This window comes from Monodelphis domestica, chromosome 4 (assembly GCF_027887165.1).
Source record: "Monodelphis domestica isolate mMonDom1 chromosome 4, mMonDom1.pri, whole genome shotgun sequence".
Taxonomy (NCBI): Eukaryota; Metazoa; Chordata; class Mammalia; order Didelphimorphia; family Didelphidae; genus Monodelphis; species Monodelphis domestica.
Genome location: NC_077230.1, coordinates 346359618 through 346382974, shown reverse-complemented (window position 1 = coordinate 346382974; position 23357 = coordinate 346359618). Strand labels below are relative to the sequence as shown.

The window sequence follows — 23357 nt, the reverse complement described above, 5'->3', positions numbered from 1 at the left end:
TTCTATAAATGTTTATGTTTATCTTTGGGTATGTATATCATTCTTATGATTTCCATATTCCAATACTCTTCTCATTTTGGCTGAAATGAAGATTCCCAAGACATCTGGAGTTTCATAAGGGCCCGTTTCAACTGCTCATAGGTCACAAACATCATCACGTTCCAGGATCCCAAACGAAGAAAGGAGGGAGTGAATCTAGAGAGGAAAGAAGCAGCAGACATTTGAGTTAGATAAGCCTGGATACTAGCACAAGACACTGCACAGAGCAGAAACTTTAAACATGTCTGTTAAAGGAGCAACTGATCATTCTTGTGATCTTCTGAACAACTGCTATAAGTTGGTAAAAGTGCCTAGATTTTTCCAATCTTATGTATTTAATCATCTGCTCTTAGAGTTGGAATGGCCTAACCCTCCTCCCAATATAGAAATCCTTTTTGCAGTCTACTAGATAAGGATGATCTATTCAATGTTTGAATGCCTCTGTTGATTGGAAGCTCACTCCTAGAATCTCTGTTCTAAATGAGTTAGCTCTGAAACTTAGAAAGTTCTTTTATGTTCCATCAAAATCTGGGCTTTCTAGTCACTTCCACCTGCTACTCCTGGTTCATACTTTTGGAGTCACACAAAACAAATCTTCTCCTTTTCCATTTAAGTCCTTTAGATGTAAGAATCTTAAAATATCTTTAGATTTCCTCAGAAAGTCTTGCATTATGCTTTTGTCTGATTAGGGCATGGCACTCAATTCTACCACACCTCTTCCATCCCCTTCCTGATTTTCTCTTCACAATTTTCCTGGACTCTCCTTTGTGCTTTTTTCCTGTTCTCCCATGTATCATAATTATTTGTGTACTTGCTCTTCCCCATTATATTTTAATTGAGGTTTGTGTCAAATCTTTGTATATTAAAAAAAGGAGAAGAGGGAAGAGTTCAATAATCAAATTGTTTTATTTCCTTGCTCCAATGTTTTTCAGTTGTGTATACATCATTTTATTTGATACAACCCTAGGAGATTTGTGTCATAGAGAGGCAGGATTCTAGAAAGAGAATTGGTCTTGAAATCAAAAGATCTGTGTTAGTATTAGCTTACTAATTTATTAGATGTTTAACTATCAGCATCATTTATCTTCTTTGAGCCTCACTTGAATTATAATTTATGCCTTCAAAAGATGGAGAAACCAGCTCTGGGGAATTGCTATTCTACCCATGATTCTTAATGACAAATAAGAATTGGATGCTGAAGTGGAAATGATGAGGAAAAGAGGAAATTCCCCCTTGGGGAATTGATCATTTCATATTCTAATTCATAATAGAGGAGAAAAAGGTTATGATCTGGGAAGTATTCTCAATTTCTGAATTTCTGAAAAGAAGACTTTAAAGGGCTCTGAGAAAGTATAGGATCTTGTTGTCTAAAATTTGATAGTGGACTCCAGAGAAAGAACTGTCGGAGGCAGATGGATGAGGATCAAAGCATACTACCTTTTACATCAGTGTATTTACAGTTTTATTTTGGAGTTTTGGCTGTGTATGAGTATGCTCTTACATCAGTGACCAAGATGGAAATGTTTTGCATGATAATAAAAATAAAATAAAATAAAAAAGCAAAGTACAAAACAAAACAAAATTTAACACTGAAAGTTAAGCTAGGAAGGATGGGAAGCTCTCAAGAATTAAATTCTGAAGATGCAGAGGAATAATTTCTATGAATAGTTGTCTAAAGAAACAGATGTAGCTGTCCAGGGAATTCATCAGCCAGTTTAGAATTCTTAAAAGATTGTACTAAGATTAGTACTAAGTACTAATTGTACTCTTAAAAGAGTGTACTAAGTTGGAATTCAAATACAGGGGGAAAAAAGGCCAAGTAGAAAAGCTTGACACAACTTTGCAAGACTATGAGTGGCAAGGCAGAATGAGCTGAGACCAGCAAGGAAAGCTTAACACAACCAAAAAATTTTGAAAAATGCTACTGAGGAAAGAGAGAAACAAATCAAACATTGCTTGGAGTAGAGGATGTGCTGAAAGGGAAAAGAAGAAAGAGTTGGTCAGCTCTTAATTCACTTCTATTTCCTTTGTCAAGGACTATGATTTTGGGGCTGGAAAAGACAGAAGAAAATGGCTAATAAGAGAGTTGATACCCAGGATAAATAGGGAGATCATAAAAGAGCCTCTATCTGCCGCTGATGAGTTTAACTTTTCAGGCTTAGACAAACTATTATATCAGGCCCAGAACTGGAAGCTATGGCTGCTGAGCCACTGTCAGTGATCTTTGAAACATCATGGAGAATAGCAAAGGCATCCCAGGTCTGGAGTAAAGCAAATGTTTTGATTTACTAAAAAAGGAAGAAAATAGAGTCTACAAACTGAAGCCTATTAATCTTAATTTTAATTTCTGGAAAAATTCTAGAACATATAATTAAAGGGATAGTTAGCAAACAGAAAATGAAACAGTGATGACAAAGAACCAACATGGTTTCAATTAAATTCAACAAAAATCATTGAGTGCTACATTGTACAGATCCCTATGCCAGGCACTGGGAACAGACAGAAAGATAAAAACAAAATAGCCCCAGCCCTCAGTATGTGAAAGTAACACAAAATAAATTCAAGAGAGAAAGAAAACGTCATCAAAAAGGTCTATCAATCTACTTCCTTTTTGACATCTTTCTCAGATGAGAGGGCAGAATGACTTGATGTAGTTCCCCTGATTGAGCTAAAGCTTCAATCCAGCTCTCTTATGCTGTCCTCATGCACAAGATGGACAGCTAATAATTGTGTTGTTAGATGGATTTAGAACTGGTAGAGTGGCTGGATCTAATGATTTAACCTTCACCTGGACGTTAGCATCTACTCGGAGAGGTCCAGGGCTTCCCTGCGCTGCCATCCAGAGAGCCCAAAGGACTTAGTCTATTTCTCACAGTGAATCAGTGACAAAGATGGTGCAGACTCTGCTCAGTGTGGCACTTGTGCTGGGCTTGCATTGTACCATCCCTTCCTGGCCTGGTGTCCCTCATGACCTATGTGTGATGAATGCTATAGAACTGCACAGAATTAACAGGTCTGTGTGGCGATAGAACATACAAGTTCCTTAGGGCTAAGGTCTCCCTGATATAATGGGTTACTTGTAATTCGTAAGGGGGGCCAGGGGCAAGACAGAGACTCCACTCTACTTGGAATCACGTAGTATGAAAACAAGAATAAACCTTAGCAATTATTAAAGCTGACTCCCTCACTTTACAGAGAAGGAAACTTTGGCCTAGAAAGAGGAAGGGATTTGTGCAAGATGACAGAACCAGTGAGTGGTAAATGCTTACTTAAGTTTCCTGATTTCCAGCAGAGGGTTCTCTCCATTATCCTATACTCCCTGAAGTGTCCTGTCCCCCCAAAAGTGTAAGCTCAAAGCTGGGATCCCCAGAGCATGGAAGGCATTGAGCAAGGGGAGCTCACCCCTTGTAGAAGGCTGTAGGACCTTCTTGGCTCAGAGTCTTCAGCATACAGTCCACGGTGCTACTGTAGCGTCCAGGAGGGGAATTTATATATCGGGTCTTCACAACATCCACAGGGGAGGCCACAACAGTGGCACAGAAACCAGCTGAAAAGGCTGAGATAAAGTGGCAGGGGAAGTTGTCTGCAAAAGAAGGAGAAAAGGTCACATTGCAGGATGGGTCACCTTTTCTGAGGGGACCCAAGAGTTGTAGGATGGGCAGGAAGAAGGGAGTTTCCCCATGATCAGAATTTTTTTTTTCCTATTCATTGTCATTGGGTTTTCCTTCTGAATTCCACCATTTCTGTGGGGCTTATTGCAAACCTGATTTACATGTTCACATTCCTAGAGCTGTAATCTTTGACTTTCATCTCTCATATTTAGTCAGCTACCAAAATCTATAGATTTTACCTCCCTAACATTTTTGGTGGCCACCAGATCAAGACATGGTCTATTAATCTACCAATAAAATAACATTGTCACAGGAATGGCAATGTCTTGGATAGCTGACTATCATTGGATCACCACCTATAGTTTCAACAAACACTTTTTTTCATCAAACATTTATTAAATAATTATTGCTGAGGCAGCTGGGTTGCTCAGTGGATTGAGAGCCAGGCCTAGAGATGGGAGGTCCTGGATTCAAATTTGACCTCAGACACTTCCCAGCTGTGGGACCCTGGTCAAGTCACTTAACCCCCATTGCCTAGCCCTTACCACTCTTCTGCCTTGGAACCTTGGAAGCCTTGAAACCTTAGAAGCCTTGGTAACTTATTTCATGTTCTCCATTTTTCTACTAGCTTATCATGGACCTATGTTACCACCTGCCTGAATTATTATAATAACTGCCTTTAAACAAATTATTACTATCTTGTATTTTTACATTCCTTTCTCCCCCTTAACCAGAGAACTATTTCTTATAAGAATAAAAAAAGGGAGAAAAAAGGCAGTTTATCAAAACTAACCAACACATCAACCAAGACTGACAGTGTATGCAACACTCCACATTTATGAACCCCCACCTCTGTAGAGAAAAGAAGGGAGCTCATTTTCTTCTTGGCTCTTCAGGGCCAAGCTTGACAAGTTAGCCTTTTAACAAATCTTCTCCCTCTCTACTTCCCTTTCACATACTGCCAGATTAATATTTCTTAAAAATAGATCTGGTTATGTCATTCTTCTGCAGTAGACCTTTTAGTGTCTCTCTATTGCCTATTCAATACAATTCAGATTGAGAAATCTAAAAATCTTCAGGGCAATCCATCCTCTGAAACCAGCTCATTTCCCCATCTTTATCTAATATTATTCTCCCCTATGTATTCAATGAGTATACCCAAGGTGTGTCTACCATGACAACAAGGACTGAATTTTATCCAAACTTTTCTAGTACCATGTATACAATAAGTGTTGGTTTTTTTTTTTTAAACCCTTACCTTACATCTTGGAATTAATACTGTGTATTGGCTCCAAGGCAGAAGAATGGTAAGGGCTAGGCAATGGGGGTTAAGTGACTTGCCTAGGGTCACACAGCTAGGAAGTGTCTGAGGCCACATTTGAACCTAGGACCTCCCATCTCTAGGCCTGGCTCTCAATCCACTGAGCTACCGAGCTGCTTCCGCAATAAGTATTTAATAAATGTTTGTTGAAAAAAGTGTTTGTCGAAACTGTAGGTGGTGATCCAATGTTAGTCAACTATCCAAGACATTGCCATTCCTGTGACAATGTTATTTTATTGGTAGATTAATAGACCATGTCTTGATCTGGTGGCTACCATTACTGTTCCAGAAACTATAGGTGATAACCTAAATGGCCACTTAAGAAGTTCAGTTTGCAAGTGTGAGAACCTGGGATGCTTTTACATTTCATCTGCATATGAGGGGTTTCTCTAGAGTCTGCTGAAGTAGCAGAGGAGAAATGAAGAAGCTGGGTCTGAAAAGGACAAAGAGGAGGAGGCAAATGGAGACAGAGGAGCAATAAGAGTCAGCACTTAGCCTGATGTTCTAGGATCCATTCTGATAGTAATGAGAATTTGGGCCCTGGTTTCTATTGTTGGTTCCAGCCATGAACCCTAATGCACTGAGTCTCACTGCCAGTACTCATGGCGACTTCATATTCTGCTGATAAGCTATAAAAGCTAAGAAAAATGACTTCACACCATCCTGAAACTAGAGGGTGGGAGGAAGGAGTTTGGGGAAATGGGTTGTGAGAACACTTAGTTTCTTCCCCATTGTTTATGGTACATTCTGACTAAATAAGTGTTTTTTAACCTCACTATCATATTGCATAGTTAATTTTGGCTAGGTTGAATGGATCCGGTATAAAATGAGAGGATGGGAGCAGTGGGTTTGAATAGATGATAATACAAACAGTATCTAGGAATCTGAATAAGGCATACTGCTCTTCTGTGCAGTAGCCTTTGCAGCAGCTGCTGCTGCTCCTCCTTTTCTTCCTCCTTTTCCTCCTCCTCCTCCTCTTCTCATGTGAGGGTAGTATTGGGCTTGGAGTCAAGAAGAACTAAACTCAAATCCAGTTTTTTACCTGTGTGATCCTGGGCAAGTCACATAATTTTTTTTGGCCTCAGTTTCCTCAATTGTAAATTGGAGATAATAATAACACCTATCTCTTATTGTTCTTGTAAGGATCAAATTAAATATTTGTAAAAAAATTACTCAGTGCCTGACACAAAGTAGGTGCTATATAAAAGCTTATTTCTTTCTTTTCCCTTTCCTCCTTGCCCTATCCTCATTTCAAACCTTCTTCTAATTCTTTCATTAAAGTGGCTCAAGCTCTCAAAAGCTGTTGGCAACAAAGTTCTAGGAAGCCCACACCCAGTGGAGAGGGAAGAGATGAGGGGAAGGTCCACACCTACTATTTATGCCCATCATCTAAGGATCAGTCTAGTTAGGACAGGCTGACTTCCTAAAAGTTAGTCAATCAGTCAATAAACATTTCTTAAGCACCTATTAGGTACCAGGACTATGCTAAGCACTAGGGATACAAAAAGAGGCAAAAGACATTTTCTGCCCTCAAGGAGCTCACAGTTGAATAGGAGAGACAACAAGCAAGCAAATATATATAAACAAACTATAAACAGGAAAAAGACAATATAATCAACAGAAGAAAGGCACCAGAACTAAGAGGGGTTAGACAAGTTTTCCTGTAGAAGGTGAGATTTACTTGGAGTTTGAAGGAAGCTAGGGAGTGTCTGAGGCTGGATTTGAACTCATGAAGGTGGGTCTTCTTGATTCTAAGCCCAATGCTCTATCTGCTGCACCACCAAGATGCCCCTAATAGTTATATGTTCTTTATATTTGTCTCTTTATCCGTGACTTAGATTAAGAGGGGAATTGTGTTTCTGAAACACATATAGGAATCTGTGAATTGATGTATTTTGAAATGCTAATAGGTCAGATGAGAAAATGGATAAAAAGCCCTTTCTAAATCATAAAGTCCTATACATTTGACAACTGCTAAGAGGCAGGAAAGTAGAGTGCAAAGCCAGAATTCTGGATTTGGGATTAGGCCAAAATTCTCCTCATAAATTTACTAATTGTATGACCATAGGCAAGTTAGTGAACCCATATAAGCCTCAGTTTCCTCAGCTGAAAAAGGGCACAATAATAGCATGTACCTCACAGGGGTGTTGGGGTGTTATGAAGATCAAATGAGATGTTCATAAAGTGGGCAAACTTTAAAATACCATTTACATGACAGCTATTATTATGGATCATCTGACAATTAGCCTTTCTTCTGTTTTTTTTTTTCCCCAATTACGCTGTATTGTGTGTCTCCTGAGAATTTATATAACATTTTAAGGTTTACAACCCTGTAAAGTAACAGTTCAAAGAGTATCATCCATCCTTCACAGATAACAAGGACAGAGAGAGTGACTTGACAAAGTTCACACAGCTAATAAGAATTGGAACACTAACCCAGGTCTTCTGGATTTTAGGCCAGTGGTGTTTCTATGAGTGCTATGCAGTTAAGTACTTAATTGTTGTTTTATGGAGAGACTATAAACTCTTTGGAATGCTTTGCAGTACAGTGGAAAGGGTGCTGTATTTTGATCTGGACAACCCGCCTCCGCTTCCTGTGTGATCTTGGGAAACATCTCTGGGCCTTGGCTTTTTTACCTGTCCATTGAGAACATTAGCCTAAATCTTCTTGAAAGTTCCTTCCAACTCTAACATTGTGATCCAAGGAGGGCAGGACCGATGGCTTTCCTTTTCAGGGAGCTGGGATTGTTTGACCTACTGAGAGACCCACAGGCAGGTGCCAGTTGCCTCAAGGTTGATTTCCGTCCTGGTGTCAGTGCCCGTGTCTTCCAGAGTCTTGCTTCACTAAAGGAGTCTGAGGAGGGAGACGAAAATTGTGCTACTGATAGAAAAGCCCAAGGCCTTACCCGTCATCAGGTGGCGATCTATCAGGGCCTCCTTTATCATGTCATAAGTCACCATCTCAGCACAGTTGACAATGGCATTTCTGGTGATGTTGGGCAAAGTTCCTGTTAGAGAGACAGAAAGGAATGGGTCAGGAGGGATAGGAGTCATTTTAATTTTATTCAATAAATGTTAGTTGCCTACTAGATTAGAAGCACAATGCTAAGCTCTGGGAGAAATGGCAAATCTAGGGCAACTAGATAATACAGTGGATAGAGCACCAAGCCTAAAAGTGGGAGGACCTGAGTTCAAATCAGACCTCAGACACTTCCTAGCTGTGAGATCCTGGGCAAGTTGTTTGCTTAGCTTTTGCCCTTCTGTCTTAGAGTTGTTACTAAAACAGAAGGTAAGGGTTTAAAAAAAAAAAGAAATGGCAAATCTAGATGAGTTATGGTCCCTTACCTCACAGAGCTCACTGTTTATTAGATGGGTAAGACAATACCTAGCTATAATACACAGCAATAGAATCCTCTGCCGGTCATTTAATCTCATCCTGTATTTTTGCTGAGGATTTCACATATTACAGTCATAGGAGACTCTGCCCTAGGTTTAAAGCTCAGGCCTCAACTCTCTTCCTGCAACAAGATGGTTAATGACACTGTAAAGTCCTTCCTTATCTCTAAGCGGAATCCTCAGGGCCTAAGGGTAAGGCCATGCCTTCATTCAAGTCTTCTGCAGAAGAGTGTCATCTGGAATGGTCCCTGGGACAGGGAAGAGTTCTTAAACTGGGGCCCATGGATAGATTTGGTGGATAGTTTTGGAAACATTTTTGTGAAAAATGGGAAGAAAGAAAATGATAACTTTATTTTCATTTATATCTAACTGGAGTTTAGCATTTCCTTCAATTATGAATTTAAAAAAATATTATTTTTGGAAGGAATCTAGGCTGTCAAAGTTATCTGTGACACACAAAAGGTTAGGAGCCCCTGTTTTAGAAACCTTCTGGTTTGATTCTTTTATTTCCTGGATGAAGAAACTAAGAGACCTGCTTAAAAAATTATTGAGTTAGTGACAGAACTGGAACCTTCTGTCTGAGTCCTACCTCCGAACAGAGACCAGGACTCGAACTTTTCACTACATTTGAACATGGTGCTGATGAGAAGGCCTGATTGAGGCAGAAGAGACCTGGCTGGCTGTGGAGTCTGAAGGCGCCTCTGCTTCTGGTCTCTTCCCCTTAGATACTGCATGGGGAAGAAGGGAAGTCTCTGGATATACTAGCTGTTGTGAGGAAAGTGCTGTGCACATGCCCCAAATGGGATGGAAATGGGAGCTGATATATTGCAGTTTCTCCTACAGGCTTACAGAATAAAAAAGGGTAGGATTGTGTCTTATGTTATAGTCAGGCCTATCTTTTCTTCCAAATACATGCCGGGTGAGCAATTTAAATTTAAAGAAATCCCACTGTTTAAGTCTGTGCCTTTTAGGGCATGGATCCACAGATTCCCAATCATTTTGTGAATTGCTTTCAGTGACTCTGAACTTGAATGAGATAGAAAATTACATTTTGATTTCACCACAATTTATTTTCTTCATAATCCTGTGCACTCTGTTTTATTCATATAAAAATCTTATTCTCAGAAGGGTGGGGAATAGTCATCCACAGACTTCATCAAACTGCCCAAGGAGTCCAGAACAAAAAAAAGGCTTTAGGTTACCTTTCAAAGGGTGTGTTCTCTTTTCTATTGCTTATTTAGAATCTAGTTATTCTAGAGTCTAAAATAGCAAAGTTAAAAAGGAAATTAGAGCTCTGAATAAAGAGTGTTTGAGCTGAAGGAGGTGGGACCCCTTAAAAACAATAATCACTTCTTGTGTCTGTTGTGAGCAGAGTTCAGTGCTTGGCTCTGGAGGAGATAGGAAGTTTAGATAAACCTCATTCTCTGTGCTCATGGAATTCACAAGCTAAATAGAGATAATCTATAAACCTAGATAAGTATATTAAATATTAAAATTATATATTATGTAATGACATGTGTTATTATGTAATATATTAATATGTGGGCATAAATAGATAACTATATTATAAACTATTTTTTTAAGCCCTTACCTTCTGTCTTAGAATCAATACTAAGTATCAGTTCCAAGGCAGAAGAGTGGTAAGGGCTAGGCAATGGAGGTCAAGTGACTTGCCCAGGGTCACACAGCTGGGAAGTGTCTGAGGTCATATTTGAACCTGGGACCTCCCATCCCTGGGCCTGGCTTTACAATCCACTGTGCCTACAAGGTGCCCCTATAATATACATGATTACATGGCAAATACAGAGGATGGGAGAGAAAGTGTTCTATGAGGGAAGTGCATCGTCACCTGGGAGGATTGAGCAAGGCTTTACTGATGGAAAGAGAACTTGATTTGGGCTTTGAAGGATGACTAGAGATTCAACAGACAAAAGGCTGATGGGTAGGGAAGACTTAATAACAACATCCCTCAATTCTCTGGGGCTTTAAGGTTTACAAGGCACTTTGTAGATCTTATTTCATTTGAATCTCCCAACTGCCCTGGAGGCAGGTTAGTGCTAGGATCCTGGAACACAGAATGTCAGTATGGAAAGGTTCTATGAATTTGTAGGTACAAGAATGCCTCTTCCACCCATGCCAATCATCCCTTCTCGGCTAGGACTCAGTGGAATTTGCTGCAACCAAGACATTAATACTCTTGGGGGCAGCTGGGTAGCTCAGTCCAATGAGAACCAGACCTAGGCATGGTTTAATAAAAAAGAAATTAATACTCTTGAGGGCAGCCTGGGGATGCACACAGACTGCAACTTTTCCAGCTTGATAAGAGCTGCCTGGGTTTGAGTTCTATCAGCAAATCTATCAGCAAAATCCATTGGTATCAACACACCACAATGAAGTATCAGAATAGGACTTTACTGGAGGAAAACTCAGCATATTGGGTCTGAAAGGGACTTTCAAACAAGGGGAACAGAGCAGGAAGTCTCCTGGAGCTCCATATTCTATGGGTAAGGAATAGATTCAGAGAAGAGAAGGAATTTCCCAGGGACCACAGGGCAGAGCTGGGACCCAGGGCTTTTCATCACAATAAAAAATGACATCTGTATAGCACTTCTAGGCTTGCAACTTTACATGGGTTATCTTTTTTGAACCTCTTGACAACTTCATGAAGTAGATGCTATTATTATTCCCATTTTATAACTGAGGCAAACAGAGGCTAAATGACATGCCAAGGGTCACTCAGCTAGTAAGTATTTGAGGCAGGATTTTAACTTAGGATTTTGTGATTCCAAATCCACCAGGCCTCTTAGATGAGTAATGGCATTCCAAGGACACCAACCCTTCCACATACTTTGATAATAGTCCTAGCATGCCTTTATACATAGAAGAGACTAGAAAAGTCAGTTAGTCCAACCTCCTAGACTCTGGAGCAGAAATCCTCTCTGTGGTTTCCCCAACAGTCAGTTATTGAGCTTCTGCTTGAATACCTCAAGGGTGGAGGAGCTCATTACCTACCACTGCAACACTCTGGACTGGTTATGGTTAGGAAGTTCTATTGAGCTAAAATTTCTTCTGATTCCTTCCTACTGATTTTAATTCTGCCTCACGAGACCAAGGAAGAGAATTATGCTCCCTCTTCTCTAGGATAAGCCATCAGATTTTAGAAAATAGTAACTATTCCCTATGCCTCCAGAGCTTTTTCTCAAGGCAAAATATCTCCAGAGCCCTCGGCTGAATCTCATGCATGCAAGGATCACAGAATGATCTGAGTCAGAGATCTGCTGAGTGATAATTGAAGGAGACTGTGGGTGACAGCAGGTGACTGGAACGTTTCCTTCTTCCAGATTATAAAAGGTGTTAGTACCTGGGCTGTGTGGAGAAAGGGGGGCTGCACTCACAATCACAAGGCGTGGGTTTAAATCCTAGCTCCAATGCTTCCTAGTGCTGTGACTGGAGGCAAGCTATTTGTTTCTCCCTGTGTAAACTGGGAATACTTGTGTGACCTCCCTCACAGGTGTTGTGAGGAAAGTGCTTTGCAAACCTTAGAGATGCGGCCATTGCTATTGTTAGGGGAACTCTGCTCCCTGGGTCTGGGTGGTGGGTGTAGTAGCTGGGTAGGGGCTGCTCCTCCACCCATTTATTATCCTGTCTGGGTAACACTGGCTCCTCAGTCCCCAGGCACTCAGAGCTAAGACCCACCTTTCCACAGGCCCCTGATCCCTTCCTCCCTGGCAATTGTCCTGTAGGCATCCATTGTCCCACTGTACTTTCTGCAGCTTCCTGGTCCCAGTCGGACACTGGCCTGGAAACGCACCTTCACCACATCTGTGGGTTGAGCACAGGTCACAGCCATGGCCCCCGTTGTGCATCCTGCCAGGATCCGGACGATGATGCTGGAGTCTGTCGCGGGGCAAAGAAGGAGGAGGAGAGAGAAAACGGCGGGGTGAGTCAGCATCCTGTCAGGCCTCTGCCAGAACCTTTCCAGAGTCATCTCTTCCCTTTTCTGCCACTCTAAGAAAGTTTTAGTTTGGAGTGTAATCATGATTCGAGTCCAGTCTCTGTGCAGAAAAGCGCCATGATTTGGGATTGGCTGCTTCACATCTCCCGGGCCCACTTTGCTCATTTGGCTGGGCTAGATTCTCAGTTCAATTACATTCATTTTGATTAAACACTGACTTTAAGCAGAGCTCTGTCCTAGGTTCTGGGAGAGACACATGATTTAGATAAGGCACTCTTTCTGCCTTGATGGATCTTATGGTCTAGGAGAGGATTACCAGCTCCAATACAGGTAACTGCAAAATGCAATCAGATACAACAGGGACATAAGAGGTGGGTAGGTGGAGTAGTGGAGAGAGTGCCAGGCCTGGGGTCAGGAAGACTCATCTTCCTGAGTTCAAATCCAGCCTCAGACACTCACTAGCTATGTAACCCTGGGTAAGTTACTTAACCCTATTGGCCTCAGTTTCCTCTACTGTAAAATGAGCTGGAGAAGGAAATGGCAATTTGCTCCAGTGTCTTTGCCAAGAAAATCCCAAATGGGGTCACAGTGTTAGACACGAATGAAAACTATTGAGTGACGACCATACTTTAAGATTTTTGTAAAGTTCAAAGATTGGTTATTGTCAGATACATGAGGATAAAGAGAGAGCCTCTGTCTATATATCTCTCAATGGCTTTATAAAAAACATGTAGGTCTTGGGTTCAAATCTGGCCTCAGACACTTCTTATCTGTGTGACCCTGATCGAGTCATTTAACCCCCTTTGCCTAGCCTGAGGTCAAATTTGAATTTAGGACCTCTCATCTCTAGGCCTGGCTCTCAAACCACTAAGCCACTTTGCCCTCTTTTGTCCGACTATTTTCCTGAGTCATCGAATCTTCAGCCTCCTTCAGCAGAAATTTGTCTAATTTATCTAGGAACAATTAAAAAAAATTTTTTTTTTGAGAGGGCTTCATTGCTGGTATTTGTAGGAGCTTTGATCTACCCCATTTGCAGCCTGGACTGGTTTGCCTGTCCTTAGGCAGGCTGGTGGCCCCAGGGCATAATAGTTCCAGACCTGGTGGGGACATTGATGATTTAGTACATTAAAATTCAGAACTTCCAAGCTCAGGTGATCCAACAGCTCCAGCCTTCCTGGTTGCAGGAATCACAGGAGTGTGCCACTATGCTGAGTGGAATATTTAGTCTTAAGACTTAAGAGACACTTGATCACTGTCTTCAAACATTGAAAAAATTGTCATGGAAAATAGTGATTATACTTGCTCTGGGTGGCCCCAGAGGAGAGAACTAGAAACAATGTAGGGAGGTTGTGGTGAGGATGGTTTTAGAATGAGGAAAAGACATCCAAGAGTGGTGTGGACCGCCTCAAGAGGTAGTGAGTTCTCCATCATGACAAGGCTTCAAGTGGAGGCTTGAATGACCCCTTGATGGGGATATAGTAGATGTGATTTTCTGCTTTGATGTGACTTCTTTGTTCTCAATCAGGTCGGAGAGGCTGGGATTCTATAATTTTGTGACACTGTGCCTAGGAGGCCATTGGGCTTCTTAGGAGACCTTTCTTAATTCTGTCTGATTTGAGTTCCAGTCAAGATGGTGGCTTAGGGAGAGCTAAAGTTCAGATCTCCGGAAACCCTTTCCTTACTGATCTCAAACTGTATGCTTCTAGGACACCGAAATTCAAAACAAACAACAGGATAGACCCCCGGAACCCTCCTCCTGGACCTGGATCAAAAGGTACGGCCCCCCAAAAGCCAGAACCAGAGATCACTTGGATCTAAGGGGTAGGCAGAAGGAAGGTCCCAGGACCCATCCCCCCCAACCCAGAGTGCTGAGTCCGAGGCAGCAGCGGGAACCTAAGAGCCAGCAAAAGGGCCTCAAGGCTGACTATTCTGAAGGCTGCACCCTGAAAACAACCTGAGCCAGTCGCAGGGGCACCCAGATAGCAGGGAAACAGAGAGAGACAGAGGGGAGCCTGTAGCCCCCTGGCTGGATCCTTCCTTCCTAGTCTCAGGGAAGGTCCCTGCTTTAAGACACACTCAATCCCACCCAGAGGAAGTTAATCCTATCAGGAGCCCTCAGAGCTCCGGGAAACCTCGGCCCCTCCTCCCTCAGAGTGCAGGCCTCTCTGGCCCACAAAGGCTCTGAGATACCCCGGGGACAGTGCAAAGCCAGGCTCAGAGCATGGGAGTAAGGCAACGAAGAAGCATCGGGAAGGAACTGAGAGCAGTAACATCCACAAATGGACAAGTTACCTGGGGCTAAAGCCTCTGAACACCAGACAGAGATAAGAAAAGCTAGACCTCCCCACTCAAATAGAGATGGCAAACACCACAGAAAAGCCTCAACACTCCAAGAAAAACAGGAAGAAGGGGGTGACTTCAGACACATTTTATGGAGCAAAAATACAAAATACAGAGGAGATAAAAGAGGAAACACAAGCAAATGCTCCGAAACCTTCCAAAGGAAACAGAAACTCTCCACAATCCCATGAAGAATTTGAATCGGAAATGATCAAAACGATAGAAGCCTTCTGGGAGGAAAAGTGGGAAATAATGCAAAAGAAATTCACCCATCTACAAAACCAGTTTGACCAAACTGAAAAGGAAAACAAGGCTTTAAAAGTCAGAATCAGCCAACTGGAAGAAAACGAGCAAGAATTAATAAAGCAAAGCCAAAAGACCAAGAAATTAGAAGAGAACATAAAATATCTCACCGACAAGGTCATAGACTTGGAAAATAGAGGGACAAGAGACAATTTAAGAATAATTGGACTACCAGAAAAGTCAGAAATAAACAGCAAACTCGACATCGTAATACAAGAGATAATCAAAGAAAATTGCCCAGAGATTCTAGAACAAGGGGGCAATATAGCCACTGAAAGAGCTCACAGAACACCCTCTACACTAAATCCCCAAAAGACAACTCCCAGGAATGTAATTGCCAAATTCCGCAGCTTTCAAGAAGAAGAAAAAATCTTACAAGAAGCCAGAAAAAGACGATTGAGATATAAAGGAATGCCAATCAGGGTCACACAAGACCTTGCAAGTTCTACTCTGAATGATCGTAAGGCATGGAACATGATTTTCAGAAAGGCAAGAGAGCTGGGCCTTCAACCAAGAATCAGCTACCCATCAAAACTGACTATATACTTCCAAGGGAAAGTATGGGCATTCAACAAAATAGAAGATTTCCAAGTTTTTGCAAAGAAAAGACCAGAGCTCTGTGGAAAGTTCGATATCAAAAAACAAAGAGCATGGAATACCTGAAAAGGTAAATATGAAGGAAAGGGAAAAGGAGAAAAATGTTATCTTTTTCTTTTATTCAAACTCTCTTCTATTAGGACTATATTTATATCAATCTATGTATATTAATACGTGGGGAAAATGTAATGTGTAAATAGGGGGAAAAGAAAGACCAAATAGAATAATCTTTCTCACACAAAGATTCACACAGGAAGGGAAGGGGAAGAAAACTCCTATAAGAAGGAGAGGAAGAGAGTTTTTACTTAAACCTTACTCTCAGTGAAATCAACTCTGAGAGGGAAGAACATCCAGATCCATTAGGATCTTGAATTCTATCTTACCCAACAAGGGTAGGGAGAAGGGAAAACCAAGGGGGCTAGAGGGGGAGAGAACATAAAAAAGGGAGGGAAGAAGAGGGGGTTGGGGGAGGGAACAAAAAGGGAGGGGGTAGAAAGGGAAATATATCAAGGGAGGGGACAAGGGGGACTTATTTAAAATAAATCACTGGATTAAAAAGTTAGAGCTGAAGAAGAAAGGTTACAATTAGGGAAGGATATCAAAATGCTAGGGAGTCCACAAGTGACAATCATAACTTTGAACGTGAATGGGATGAACTCACCCATAAAACGTAGATGAATAGCAGAATGGATTAGAATCCAAAACCCTATGTTGTCTCCAAGAAACACACATGAGGCGGGTAGACACCCAAAAGGTCAGAATTAAAGGATGGAGTAAGACCTTCTGGGCCTCAACTGACAGAAAGAAGGCAGGAGTTGCAATCATGATATCTGATAAAGCCAAAGCAAAAATAGACCTGATTAAAAGGGATAGGGAAGGTAATTACATTCTGTTAAGAGCAGAGATCAATCAATTGGAAATGCAAATGAAAAAACTCGAAATCGATCAAATTAAAACCCCCCAGCAGAAAACCAAACTAGAAATCCTAAAAATTAAGGGAGAAATTAATAAAATCGAAAGTGATAGAACTATTGATTTAATAAATAAGACAAGAAGCTGGTACTTTGAAAAAACAAACAAAATAGACAAAAGTACTGGTCAATCTAATTAAAAAAAGGAAAGAAGAAAAGCAAATTAACAGCATCAAAGATGAAAAGGGGGACATCACTTCCAATGAAGAGGAAATTAAGGCAATCATTAAAAATTACTTTGCCCAATTATGTGGCAATAAAGACACCAATTTAGGTGATATGGATGAATATATACAAAAATACAAACTGCCTAGACTAACAGAAGAAGAAATAGAATTCTTAAATAATCCTATATCAGAAAATGAAATCCAACAGGCCATCAAAGAGCTCCCTAAGAAAAAATCCCCAGGGCCCGACGGATTCACAAGTGAATTCTATCAAACATTCTGAGAACAGTTAATCCCAATACTATACAAACTATTTGACATAATAAGCAAAGAGGGAGTTCTAACAAACTCCTTTTATGACACAAACATGGTACTGATTCTAAAACCAGGCAGGTCAAAAACAGAGAAAGAAAATTATAGATCAATCTCCCTAATGAATTTAGATGCAAAAATCTTAAATAGGATACTAGCAAAAAGACTCGAGCAAGTGATCAGAAGGGTCATCCACCATGATCAAGTAGGATTTATACCAGGGATGCAGGGCTGGTTCAATATTAGGAAAACCATCCACATAATTGACCACATCAACAAGCAAACCAACAAGAACCACATGATTATCTCAATAGACGCAGAAAAAGCCTTTGATAAAATACAACACCCATTCCTATTAAAAACACTAGAAAGCAAAGGAGTAGAAGGGTCTTTCCTAAAAATAATAAACAGTATATATCTAAAACCATCAGCTAATATCATCTGCAATGGGGATAAACTAGATGCATTCCCAATAAGATCAGGAGTGAAACAAGGATGCCCATTATCACCTCTACTATTTGACATTGTACTAGAAACACTAGCAATAGCAATTAGAGAAGAAAAAGAAATTGAAGGCATCAAAATAGGCAAGGAGGAGACCAAGTTATCGCTCTTTGCAGATGACATGATGGTCTACTTAAAGAATCCTAGAGATTCAACCAAAAAGCTAATTGAAATAATCAACAACTTTAGCAAAGTTGCAGGATACAAAATAAACCCACATGAGTCATCAGCATTTCTATATATCTCCAACACAGCTCAGCAGCAAAAACTAGAAAGAGAAATCCCATTCAAAATCACCTTAGACAAAATAAAATACCTAGGAATCTATCTCCTGGGACAAACACAGGAACTATATGAACAAAACTACAAAACACTCTCCACACAACTAAAACTAGACTTGAGCAATTGGAAAAACATTAACTGCTCTTGGATAGGACAAGCCAATATAATAAAAATGAACATCCTACCCAAACTTATCTATTTAGTGCCATACCCATTGAACTCCCCAAAAATTACTGATTTAGAAAAAAACATAACAAAGTTAATTTGAAAGAACAAAGGATCAAGGATATCCAGGGAAATAATGAAAAAAAAAACACAAATGATGGGGGCCTTGCAGTCCCAGACCTCAAACTATATTACAAAGCAGCAGTCATCAAAACAATTTGGTACTGGCTAAGAGACAGAAAGGAGGATCAGTGGAATAGACTGGGAGCAAGCAACCTCAGCAAGATAGTATATGATAAACCCAAAGATCCCAGCTTTTGGGACAAAAATCCACTATTTGATAAAAACTGCTGGGAAAATTGGAAGACAGTGTGGGAGAGATTAGGAATTGATCAACACATCACACCCTACACCAAGATAAATTCAAAATGGGTGAATGACTTAAACATAAAGGAAACCATAAGTAAATTGGGTAAACACAGAATAGTATACATGTCAGACCTTTGGGAGGGGAAAGACTTTAAAACCAAGCAAGACATAGAAAGAATCACAAAATGTAAAATAAATAATTTTGACTACATCAAATTAAAAAGCTTTTGTACAAACAAAACCAATGTAACTAAAATCAGAAAGGAAACAACAAATTGGGGAAAAAATCTTCATAGAATCCTCTGACAAAAGTTTAATTACTCAAATTTATAAAGAGCTAAATCAATTGTACAAAAAAATCAAGCCATTCTCCAATTGATAAATGGGCAAGGGACATGAACAGGCAGTTTGCAGCCAAAGAAATCAAAACTATTAATAAGTACATGAAGAAGTGTTCTAAATCTCTTATAATCAGAGAGTTGCAAATCAAAACAACTCTGAGGTATCACCTCTCACCTAGCAGATTGGCTAACATGACAGCAAAGGAAAGCAGTGAATGCTGGAGGGGATGTGGCCAAGTAGGGACATTAATTCATTGCTGGTGGAGTTGTGAACTGATCCAAACATTCTGGAGGGCAATTTGGAACTATGCCCAAAGGGCGATAAAAGAAAGTCTATCCTTTGATCCAGCCATAGCACTGCTGGGTTTGTACCCCAAAGAGATAATGGGGAAAAAGACTTGTACAAGAATATTCATAGCTGCGCTCTTTGTGGTGGCCAAAAATTGGTAAAGGAGGGGATGCCCATCAATTGGGGAATGGCTGAACAAATCAGGTATATGTTGGTGATGGAATACTATTGTGCTAAAAGGAATAATAAAGTGGAGGAATTCCATGGAGACTGGAACGACCTCCAGGAAGTGATGCAGAGCGAAAGGAGCAGAACCAGGAGAACATTGTACACAGAGACTGATACACTGTGGTACAATAGAACGTAATGGACTTCTCCATTAGTGGCGGTGTAATGTCCCTGAACAATCTGCAGGGATCTAGGAGAAAAACACTATCCATAAGCAGAGGACAAACTGTGGGAGTAGAAACACTGAGGAAAAACAACTGCCTGACTACAGCGGTTGAGGGGACATGACAGAGGAGAGACTCTAAATGAACACTCTAACTCAAATACTAACAACATGGCAATGGGTTCGAATCAAGAACACATGTGATACCCAGTGGAATCATGCATTGGCTATGGGGGTGGGGGGGAGGAAAAGAAAATGATCTTTGTCTCTAATGAATAATGCTTGGAAATGATCAAATAAAATATTATTTTAAAAAAATTCTGTCTGATTTGAAGAGAGCAGCAAGGAGGTGAGGGGATACAAGCTGCCCTTCCTTGCCCTTGTCCTTCCTGGACTAGCAGTTACATTGCCTTTTTGTGCTGGGCCACACCAGCCACCCCCAAAATGAGATTACTTGTTAATAGCTATCATGTAGGTGCTCCTAGGCTGTTGACTCCCAGAGAACAGGGACTGTCTTATTTCTTGGGTTTTCCTCACTAGTACTAGTGCAATTCTCAGAGCACACAGCTGGCTGGATTCAAATTAGAAATGTAAATCCTGGGCTCTGAGTTCAATTCAGTCTAGTTCAGTTCATTCTAGTCCAGTTTAGTTCAGTTTAGGCTAGTTCAGCCCAATGTAAATTAGTTGAGTTAAAAAAAAAAATTATCTGGTTCCTACTAGTGAGGATTTTCAGTTTTCCTGCCCTAGGCCCAAAGGAGATTTAGTCAGCAACTTCTTGAGGGGTTCAACCAGGGCCATGAGGGATGGATAAGAGAAGAGACTTCATCCTTGCTTCTCAGTAAACAGAGGGTGTCAGGATTAAGAAGTGGGGAATCAGCAAGAAAAGTGTTTCCAAATTCTGAAAGTGCTTTGATAGGAAAAGTGAGTCAGAAGATTAAGTTGGTGGGAGGGGGCAGAACTTATCTTCTTTCAACAAACAATTCCAGGACACCTGGTCTATGCAAAACTCTATGGGAAATACCAAGAAAAGAACATGTAGTCCTGGTAGGCTTCCTACAAATTAGTGGCCTTGACACATGATAGAAAGATGGAGAGAATGGGAGGTGAGAAAGTTTAAACAATGCTTAAATGATGCCTCAGAGCATATAGTCCAAGTTGAATGCCTGAGCAGGGATCTATTAGTGCTTTATTCTTTATAAAATAACTTTATAATAACTCTTTGAGGCAGATTGGTCAAGAATTGTTTCCCCCATTTTATGGATGTGTAAACTGAGGTTCAAGGTGACTAGCTTGCTCAGGATCATTCAGCTAACCAGTATTGGAGATAGAATTTGAACCTACTTTCAAACTCTTTTTTTAAACTTTAAGCTTATATTTTAATGGTCCAACCTTTTTGCTTATTGTATAAAGAAACTGAGAACATGTAAGAAACTTGATGAAGGTCACCTGGATAGTAAGAAACAGAGCTGGGATTTGGCCCTGGGTCATCTCCATTTCAAGAGCCAGTGACCTTGCTGCCATTTTGTACCACAGCCCCTCAAATCTTCAGGCTCTAAGATCAGCACTCTTCTTCCTTGCAGATTCTGCACTTTTCTTTCCTCTCTAGTTTTAGTGTATAAGTCACTGTTTGCCTATTGAATTCCCAGAGCAGAATATGACCCCCTCAAGGAGGCATTAACTATTTTTCATTGGATCCCTAGCAAGTAACATGTTAGATGATTAACCATAGAACAATCAGTGCGTGTTATATTGGATTGCACTGGAAATCAGGACAGTTCTTTCTGCCTTTCAAACTAGGTGCCTCCACCTCTCCTGATCTGTTGTCTCTTGGGCCCAAGATTCCCCTTCTCCCTGGCTTTGGCACTCACTTTCTGCTCCTTTGGGGGTGTAAAATTGCTTGACAGAGTCATAGAGGCCAATTCGGATGGAGGCAAAGCTCATTTGGCGATGCAATCCAGCCACCAGTCCATTGTAGAGGCTGCTGGGGCCCTCAGTCTTCACCATTGTGGTAATGGTACCCAGCACTCCCCGGTATCGAACATTCTGAATTGCCTTCTCTGATTGGGATTCTCCTTGGATCTGAAAGACAAAAGAAGGGGGTGAAGATGTAGGGAAAGTCTGTAGATGTCCTGGAGACAGGATCAAAAAGGCATGAATGGACAATAGTTCATGTACCAAGGACACGGGGGTCTTGACTGACCACAAGCTTAGTATAAGTCTAAGTCTAAGTCTAAGCAATGCAATATGGCAGCCAAAACAGCTAATGAAATTGAAAGCTATATGAATGGAGGCATAGTTTCTGGGAAGAGAGCGGTCATAATCCTGCTATCTTCTGTCCTAGTCAGGCTCTTCCTGTAGTATTGTATCCAGTTCTGGAAGCTGCATTTTAGGAAGGACACTGCCAAGCCAGTGTGTGTTCAAAGGAGGGTGATCAGAATGGTGAAGGACTTAGAATAAGCCCACTTGAGCACTAGGTGGAGGAAATGGAGAGGTTTAACCAGGGCTGACTCAGTGAGGACACAACTGCCTCCAAGTCTTTGAAGGCCTGTCGTGTAGATCATCACTTGCCCTCAGGATCACAGAATCTAGATGATGACGATGGAGGACTTGGCTTTATCTAGTTCAATCTCCTTATTTTACAGGTGAGGAAACTGGGGCTCATTCTATTTGGTCCAGAAGGCAGAACTAGAACAATGGGGTAAAGATGAAGAGAGACAGATTTTAGTCTGATAGAAGAAAAACTTCCTACCAATTAGAACTGTGCCAAAGTAGAATGGACTGGCACAGGAGATAATACATTCCTTATTACTTGGTGTCTTCAGTCAGAGGTCAGATGACCACCTGGCTGGGATGTTGTAAAGGAGAGCCCTTGCTCTGGGAGGGGTTGGACTAGATGGCCTCTGAGGTCCCGTCCAGCTGCGGGATTCTTTGTGAGCTGGGAGGGGACATTATACTTTAAAACTAATCACTCCATCAGACGGAGTGATGACCCTCAGCGAAAGGGGCACCTACCTGTAGTCGAACTTTGGCTGTATCCAATGGGAAGGTGAGGAGGTCAGCAAAGCAGGCAGCAGTGCCGGCCCCTACGAACTTGACCGCAGTAGTGGGAGGTACATCCGTGGGCTGTAGTCCAACCATGGTCCCAGATAACTCCTAGTGGGTTTGTGTGGTGTTTAATGTGCTCTCAGAGGAGACTGAGATTGTCTGAAGGAGATGACAAGAATGATCAGAAAGAAAGATGATGGTAAATGACCATTCCCTTAAACCTCATTGAGTTTAACATCCTCTTTTTAAAAAATTATTATTATTATTAATTTATTTTTTTACCTCCTCTTTTAACAGAAAGGAAAACTGAAGCCCAGGGAGGGGGAAGACATAGTGTGCAAGAAAGTGCAATGGCCTGGAAGTCAAGAGAGTTAGGTTCTGATATTGCCCCTCTCAATGAACTCAAAGTGAACTTAAAGCCTCCTAGAGTTTTATTGGTTATAGCTTCATTTGAAAGGTCAGGAATATAGCTAGGCAGGTAAGAGAGATAGGACCTTGCCTCCCGCTGTTAGTATTATAAAAAAGATATAACCATGCCTCCATGGATCAGCTGTTAATGTGTTAGCAATGGTGTTAAACACCTGATGCTTCCTTTACAAAGTATACAGATGGGAGGAGCAGTTTGGGATTGAGTGGGCTAAAAAAGTGGTCAAATTCCAGAGGCTTTTTAGTAGCTAAACCTGGAGACAGTAAAAGCAGTTGGAGAGTTATGGCCAGTCACACATGGAGTAGTTGTAATTTTTGTCTCTCCACGAACCTGTATCAGAGGGCAGCAAGGTGAATAGGGTGAATTTTGCTCTTATAGACTGTGCCCCCTTGAAACAGAGATCCCCAACTAATAGGAAACATGGTACCCTTTGAGGAGCAGAAGGATGAAAAAGATCGGATTGACCTAAGTGCTCTGAAGTCTTTTGGAAATCATTGGAATGAGAAATGTTGACAAGATTTTAACATTTTTT

At 41.0% G+C, this 23357-nt stretch overlaps 1 protein-coding gene across 1 annotated transcript; it reads right to left on the bottom strand.

The window, feature by feature from the left end:
- On the bottom strand, positions 1–22499 carry UCP3 (uncoupling protein 3). Its single transcript, XM_001368059.3, has 6 exons — positions 22366–22499; positions 21222–21432; positions 12064–12264; positions 7878–7979; positions 3442–3622; positions 1–195 (listed from the first exon to the last, which is right to left on the bottom strand). Exons 1-6 carry the CDS (start codon positions 22489–22491, stop codon positions 72–74), a joined length of 945 nt encoding a protein of 314 aa, XP_001368096.1. The 5' UTR covers positions 22492–22499; the 3' UTR covers positions 1–71.
- Between the last annotated feature and the right edge of the window lie 858 nt (positions 22500–23357).

What these genes read in the sequence shown, in the direction of transcription:
- UCP3 (XM_001368059.3), bottom strand. Translation starts at nt 22,491, where the DNA reads ATGGTTGGACTACAGCCCACGGATGTACCTCCCACTACTGCGGTCAAG. An exon ending in AGATCGCCACCTGATGACGG is followed by an intron (nt 3,623 to 7,877) that starts GTAAGGCCTTGG and finishes CTTCTTTTGCAG; the next exon opens with ACAACTTCCCCTGCCACTTT. An exon ending in CCTACAGCCTTCTACAAGGG is followed by an intron (nt 196 to 3,441) that starts GTGAGCTCCCCT and finishes TTTCCTCTCTAG; the next exon opens with ATTCACTCCCTCCTTTCTTC.